Here is a 7,907-nt window from a genome sequence, read left to right on the forward strand (position 1 = left end):
TTGTATTTTCAGAACTACTCTGTCCTGGATGTGAGACCTCCTCCACACACCGTCATCGCTTTAAACAACTCCATGTACTGGCAGGACTTTGAGGACACTTGTGTCTATGAGTGTCTGGATGGAAAAGACTGTCAGAGCTTCTTCTGCTGCTTCGAGGAGTGTAAAGGCGGCGCATGGAGAAAAGGACGCGTCCAAATAGATCTACTTGAACTGGACGCATACTCGCGTGTCTTTTTCCCAACATCCTTCTTGTTGTTCAACGTTGTCTACTGGGTAGGCTATCTCTACCTTTAGCACACTGCAGGTGCCTGCTTGGTTTCAAAAGGAAGACAGCACAGTTCAATAGTGGAAATTCAATATTAATAAAACACCAAATAAACTCGATCCTGTGGTACCTGAAGCAGTTACACAGAGATGAAAACACAGTCGAGAGGACAGTGGATGTCTGCAGGCCTGTACCTGCCTCGAGATTTCTGCCTCACTGACTTCAGGTATGAGAAAACAACACCACGCTGATTCCCTTCATATGCTGTACACAGAGGGAAGTCGGGATGGACTAAAGACAACTTGAAGACAAAGAAGGAAATGTGTTTTGGACTGCTACCCCAGACTTCTCAGTCATGAGGACAGCTTGTGTTGTAGGGAATGTTATTATCCAGCCATCAGTCAAATCCAGTTGATGAAAATCCAAGGACAGTCAAACCATTCATAGTGCCTTCCTCAGGAGGGGTAGATACTATCTGCTACAATAATCAGGGAATAATGATTTATTTAAAAAAAAAAAAAAAAAAAAAGGAGGAGAGTCTGGCTTTGACTGATTATGGCTTTTCTCATTCAGAGCTTTGAGTTACATTTATAAAACAGCCATTTGTTGGAACAACTACATGGACCACATTAGATTCCCATCTCTTCATTACGACTTTCCACCATTAGGCATGACTCATCTCTCCTTCTTGCAGCTCCGTTAGTACCCTATACGGAGTAATGAATAAATTGGTACCCAGGCAAGCAGATGATTCAAATTAACCTTACCACTGAGATAATAGTTTGTGCTTTATTAGTGCATTTTTATACATTGTTGGGTGCAGAATGAGTTATTTAAATGGTTCTTTGTATTTTATTTACATTTGTGTTCATTGACAAGTCTTTCACTGGGTTATCCTGAGAACATCAAGAAAACTAGAATTATGGGTAACTCCCTGTACTTCAATACAAATGTTTATCCAACTCATAACAACAACTTCATGCCCATGATTAATGAAAATATACTTTACTTATACACAAAACAATTTTTGGATAGTTTTGGAAAGACATTTACTTACTTTCTTGCCCCAGAGGTAAATACTAATTTTGGTATCACTGTCATGTCTGTAAACCAAATGTAAAGTTTAAGCCAGCAGCCAGCTAGCTTTGCTTAGCACAAAGACTGGAGGCGGAGGCCAACAGCTAGCATGGCTCTGCCTAAAGATGAGGAATTTTGACTGCCTGCACTTTTGCAATAATTACTAGAAACTTATTAATGAATATATAGATTTTACCTGGCTGCTTGCTTCTGCTTCCAGTCTCTGTGCTAATCTAAAGCCACTTGCAGACATGCACTCCTTTCCATTAATACAACGGCATCTGAATGGCTTCATGTCTGAACAAGCAACTGGTCAGTTTTACACAAATGTTCAAACTGCGATCTCTTTAGGTCATGCACAGTAATGTACGTCAAGTTGTGTAAATTGATTCAGTGAAATCATATTCCACATTTTAGCACCAATATTGGTCCAAAAACATCTGAGAGCAAAAAAAGACAGTGTGCATGACAAACCACACAACACCATTCTCTTTCATCTTGCCCAATAATTTCACATTTATTTAACAATAAAACTTTACTACAATGAAGATCGAACAGGTCAGACTAATGAAATAAAATAATTAACATAATTCAGGTTTTGGAAAAAAGTTAACAGGAGTTTTTCCTCTAAGTTTATAAATACCGGTAGCATTGAACAGCAGCTGGCCTAATATGAGCATCTCCAAAGCGAGAGAAATGAGCATATTTAAATATCTGGCACAAAAGAACCAGTAGCAGTAGTAGTTTCATTACCTACAATTTAATGACAAAGATCGCAGCCATACCGTGTCTCTCTCTGTCGCTGAGTTGGGTTGTCTGAATTAAGTTGTGCAAAACATTAATGTAAAAGTGGCGTATGTCTAAATGACAATACCATCACTGTAACAGACAAATGAAGCATGAATGGTAAATATTGCAGGTCTGAAAAGGGCTGAAAAGAACTAGCAACTGGCATTAGTTTCATATTTAGCATGCAGACATGAGAGAGGTATCAATCTTGTCATTTATAGCTCAACAGGTAAACTAATAAGTGTATTTCCCAAAATGTCCAACTATTCGTTGAAAATTCCAGCAGTGAGTGGGTTGTCAATCAATACTATATGAGTCACATATATGAACTTGTTTTTGTTGTTCAATTAGCATTAAGCTGTGGTGGGTCGTAAATCATGACTTGAATACAGTTACAAACAGGAGACAAAAAAAAGCTGTTTATGTCCACCAGCTGCATTATCACAGATTGGGGCTGTTTGAGATGAAACATCAAGGGAGCAAAGGCAGCCATGCTTGTAATTCAAGTGTTATTTTCTAGATGTTGCACATATCACACCATGTACTGCCGTTGCACAACAGCCACTTCTAGCCAGAGCTCTGAACACACATTAGATAAAATGAACAGGTAAAGAGTTTTTTTTTAGCTGTTACACTAGATCTACTGTAATGAGTGTCATTTGTACATTACCGTAGGCATAAATATAATAATCCCACTTATTAGGATCACTACACTCTGTTTGGCCGTTGACACTTCTTCGCATGCCACAGAAAACTGACCTTTATCCCAACGAGGATGTGACACATTTAGAGGTAGAATTATAGTTTCAATGTGGACTAATTGTATTATAATTTGTTTTTTGTGTGTTTAGACTTGGCATTAGCAACCGTTGAATTGCCTTAGTGTAGCCCACCCAGAGCTGAGATGAACACCAGAATTACATATTTACCTCTGATAATAACCTCAGCATGGTGAAGACCTCACTGCAGCGAAGGATACTCCTTCGCCTTGGGCAGTAAACTTAATTGAACTTTTTATATCCCTTTTTTCAGCTTTTTTTTCTTCTTATATTTGCTATGTATGTGCCAAATATTTCACATATGTGCCCTGTCATTTATGTTTTCAAGCAAGTCTGAACAAGCCTATATATACACATATAAAAAGTGTGGAGTGTTTAGAGAGTACCAGGGTCAATGCTGCATTCACATTGTGGCATGACGCAGCTCAAACTAAACTATTTCTAGTAGGAAAAGAACATTAAATTCTATCTGCACTGGTGCAAAGTGCCGCTTACTGTGCCTGCAGACAAACAGGATGCGGATTGAAAATGAAAATGGATGCAGGCACGTGTCAGTGCGCCTGCTAATCGAATTTCCCAGACAAACACAAAGTCCTGACAGCAGTTCTCCTGACTCTTTTGTTCCTTTCTTTGGCATTAAAACTATACTTTATAACCACAAATGGGGCACATTGGGAATTTTCTTGGCCACAATGTGAATGCAAGATGATAATTTTATAGCATTTTTTATGACCAGTGTTTATTTTGCAGTGCTTATTGATTCATTAGTCTGTGCTGCCCTGATGTTACAGTGTTTTGACTCCCTTCAGCTGACAGATGAAGGGCGAAGCAATAAGGTTTTCTGAGTGGTGCTATATTTTACAGTAACTCTTACATTGCCACATAGAAATAAAAAGTGATTACAAAGAACATTCACATACACAATGTATGTGTATGTCTCATTGATATCTGTTTTGGGCCAGTATTACTTGTATCAAATAGCTGATTAAAAGAAGGCAAGTATGTGACATGGTTCTCAGGCTGGTTCACCTTCACCATCTGAGTACCAGGATACACCTATTGTTAAGTCTGTATTCTGTCAAATGGGACCTGACTGTTTATGTGTCACACTGATTGTCAACTAAACTTGTCTCACTCTGTGTCATCACACAACAGTGTCTAAAGCGGCAACAGCTACAAGAAAATGGCGTCACTTACTAACTAAATATTCAGAAGGAAAAGTCAAGTGTTACTGTGAGCATGACTCTGGATGGTCTTTGGAAATTTGCAATGGTAACTGTTCAGAAACTCCATTTAATATCGTATTTATTCAACTAAAAACAGACTTGTGCTACAAAGCATAAAGACAAAGATTGTTTCTGGGATGTATATGAAAAAAACAACAACACATCATTTCATCCCATAGGACAAAAGTGAAGCCAAAATATCCACGATCTAGTCGCCTTGTGCTGGTTATGCCATCTGCATCAAGAGTCTGCACAGTAGCATTTGGGAGCAGTAGATTTGTTCTAGAGGTCCTGACTCCTGCCCAACCCAATTATGAATAATATTAATGACTACATGGCATGTTAGACTGAGTAATTCATATTTGTACTTTAATTTCTAGATTATAAAATGATTAGTAACTGCTAGTTGTCTAGTTAGCTACAAATCAACTTTTTTTTTTTTTTACTGTGATTTCGAACAGACAGTAAAATTCTCAAGGTTAAAAGATAATTCCAGTATATTTCAACTAGACCTGGACAATAAAATGACAGCAATATGTGCTGATGACATTTCATCAATAGCAATCACAAAAATGTTTGATTTAATGTTTAGCAGTTTCACTTCAGTGCAACAAATACAAATTGCACATAACAAAAACACAAAGCTTTGGTTGCCGGACCAAACCCCAAACATGCTTCCTCCCTGGTTGATAAACAGCGTATCACATCCATAAATAACGGAGCCCCTTTGTCCTCCGTAACTCTCTCAGTGTCATTCAAGCATGTCTAGTCTGCAAATGCCTTGGTATCCTGTCTTCAGATATATCCCCCAGTCCTAATTTCAATCTAGCACATTTATCAATAATGTGGCTATTGTAGCTCTAAGTATTGTGCTCATTTTGCACTCTATTTGGGGAAACAGTTTAGCGGGGATCAGTTAGCATGAGCTCCCTGCAGCTTTCCAAACAAAGCTTTTACAATACTAATTTTAAGCTTTTGTTTTTGAGTCTGGCTGAAAGTAAACACCAAAATTAGCCACCTGCAATGTACATTTTGCTAATTATTGGCTTTTACTTAGCATATGGGCAGTTGAGCACTAAGCCTGGCCAGTCTTGGTCTTTTCCTCCAGCTGATTTTGGATAGGTGAAACAGTATCTCTGGGATGTTCATCAAAGCTGCAGATTTACTAGCTGTAGTTCCACAGCTTTGATTATTCTGATCCATGGACGCATTAAGATTTATTTTCATCAACAGGTCCCACTCTGTGCAGCAACAGTTTTCCTCCTCAAGGTATGCTGTCTTTCAGGACATCCTGTTGTTGTTTCTGTTTCTCCCTCCATTCCGACAGTGTAAGTCAGCCTCACACGTGAATAAACTGGCTGGATATCACTAATGCAGCTAACACAAACTCTTCTCCAGGTAGCTCGTTTCTGTGTTTAGGTTCAGCCCGACTGAAAACAAATACTTAGATCAATGTAAAAAGCAGCATTCTTCAGTGTGAAGTTACCACAATAATGGTGATTATGCCAGTTTGAAACATATCAGAAATTTTCCTTTAAAGAAAAGACCAGTCTTTGGATGTTTCTTCAGCCAATTCCCAGAGGTCCAAATGTGCTCCTGCAACCTTTTTAATGACAGCTGCTGTCAATGATGATAAAATACAGTAGATTAATAGGATCAAATAACTGAGAATTAAACTGATAAAAAATTAACACTTGAACAGACATCAATGTGATTTTTTTTTAAAGTTAATATACAGAAACTATATTGGAGAAATTTTTTTGAGGTTTACTTAGATTTTTTTAGTCTGGTTTATGTTCGATTCAGATATTTTGGCTTCACTTCTGAGGAGCTGTCACATCTTTGACATCTGGAATGAAGTTTTGTCTAACCATTCACACACAGGGTTTACATAGAACATTAACAGATCACCATAAGGTACATAATTTAGGATGTAATAAAGCACAACAAAAAGATATAATTAATTTAATGTGCCTTTTTAATTGATGCCCTACATGCGATTTGAAGTTTAAAAAGCCTAATTTCCACCTTTTCTCATCTTTGCTGCTGCGTCAATCATGTTTCTCCAACTGGACAGCCCACATTTTTTGGTATTATTTTTCCACACACTGGGAAAGCAAAGAGGGTGAACACAGGGAGGGATTGAGGCTGGGATTTGATCCCAGGCCAGCGTTCGCATGTGTGTGGCTCCAGAATGAACCAGAGAATGAGCTCTGGGCACCGTGTCATCTGTGCCGAGGATGAGCAGGACTTAAGCAGATGGAGGACATCTAAGGCACTGAGCTGGTGACAGACCTTCAGAGATGAAACTTGTCTGTCACTAATGTGCTGTGTAAACCTGTCACAAAGAAAGTTGTGTGTTTTTGTGATTTGGGAAGTTTTGTCACTTAAATTGACAGAATTTTCACAGTCTCAGTACAGTTTTGGTGACTTGATGTACAACAAGCTCAATGCAAACTGACTGTAAGCCACATTCAGTACATGTTGTTGTGATGACAAAGCCAAAGACATTTCGGTTCTAATTTATTCACTAATAGATTAAATTATGTTTGAGGAAGCTTTGTGTTGTGGGAGTTAAAAAAAAAAAAGATGTATTTAGTGCAGTACTGTGAAGTGTCATTTGAATGGAAACTATGAGCGGAACAGAAACAAGTAGCCTAGAAGTGCTCTAAGGTGGTTTGTGTCATTTGCAAGTTCATCCATTGTTGTATTACTTGTAGCAGAAATTGCACAAGCAGTTCCTGTATGCGCCGAGGAGGCTTTTGACAAACATTTCAGCTGGTGTTCACAGTGTGTTTCTACCACAAGCTTTCATTCTGCAGCCAAACTTTTGTTATCTGCAGTTGATTTCAACAGTAGTGAGTCACATTTTTGTTGACATGTATCCTCTCATTTCTAACTCACTGTATTCACAATACTCTACTGTGCACTTTCTCCTGCTTTGCGTTTTCATATTTGTGGCTCCAGTGTGACAGTAGATATCTCATTACTCAATGGTACAGTGCAAGTGTTGAGATCGTGCTGCTCAACAGCGTGGCGTCCTGTGAGTGGGGTTGTTTTGACGATATTGCTCTTTTGGCTCTGGCATCAGCTCATTTCCAATTCATGCTATTTTCATACCTATGGTTCTTTTTATATCAGAAATGTGCATTACTACTGAGGACCAGAAAACATAAAATAAAGTTTTTTTCATAAATGTATATCTGTGCAGCCGTTTCACTTTTGCATTTTTTTTGTTTGTTTGTTTGTTTAACTCAGTGAACTTCAAGGTGCTTCTCAGGCAGCTCTTTTAAATGTATTTATTTTTGCTCCAGATACATTTCTACTTACTGTAGGCCAATTTTCACAGTAATATACAGTCCAGCACCTCTATTAAAACAGCACAGTTTGTTAAGTTTAATAAAGTTATAATGGCATAAACCCTAACCAAAAACCAAAAATTCAATTTCTTCAATTATCTTACAAAAACAAAAAAGTCTGGAATCAACGTGTAACACGTTTCCAAGTGCCCACAGGAGTTACCAATACTGGTAATAAATGGTGGCTCTGCATATTTTAAATATTTTACTGCTTACATTCCTACAACCTCTATAAATCATATGTTTTTCACAGTACTCTGCCCATCAACTCTAGAAAGATATTTTAACATGATGAATAAATCAACAAATTTCTCCTTCTGTTACAGTCTCTGGATCTGACACGGTGTAATATTGTTGATTTTTCTTTTAAAAATGACATGCCTTTTCAAACTCCCAGCAGGTTTTGGGTTTC

At 38.0% G+C, this 7,907-nt stretch overlaps 1 protein-coding gene across 1 annotated transcript in view; it reads left to right on the forward strand.

The window, feature by feature from the left end:
- The window catches only part of LOC111566459 (gamma-aminobutyric acid type A receptor subunit gamma3), a 66,957-nt gene extending 59,633 nt beyond the window's left edge, over positions 1–7,324 (forward strand). The window contains exon 9 of the mRNA XM_035946740.2: positions 13–7,324. Within this exon, the coding sequence (XP_035802633.1) occupies positions 13–294 (282 nt within the window). The 3' untranslated portion in view covers positions 295–7,324. The remainder of the gene's footprint in view (positions 1–12) is intronic.
- Positions 7,325–7,907: the final 583 nt, after the last annotated feature.

Source organism: Amphiprion ocellaris, chromosome 2, assembly GCF_022539595.1.
Source record: "Amphiprion ocellaris isolate individual 3 ecotype Okinawa chromosome 2, ASM2253959v1, whole genome shotgun sequence".
Lineage (NCBI taxonomy): Eukaryota > Metazoa > Chordata > Actinopteri > Pomacentridae > Amphiprion > Amphiprion ocellaris.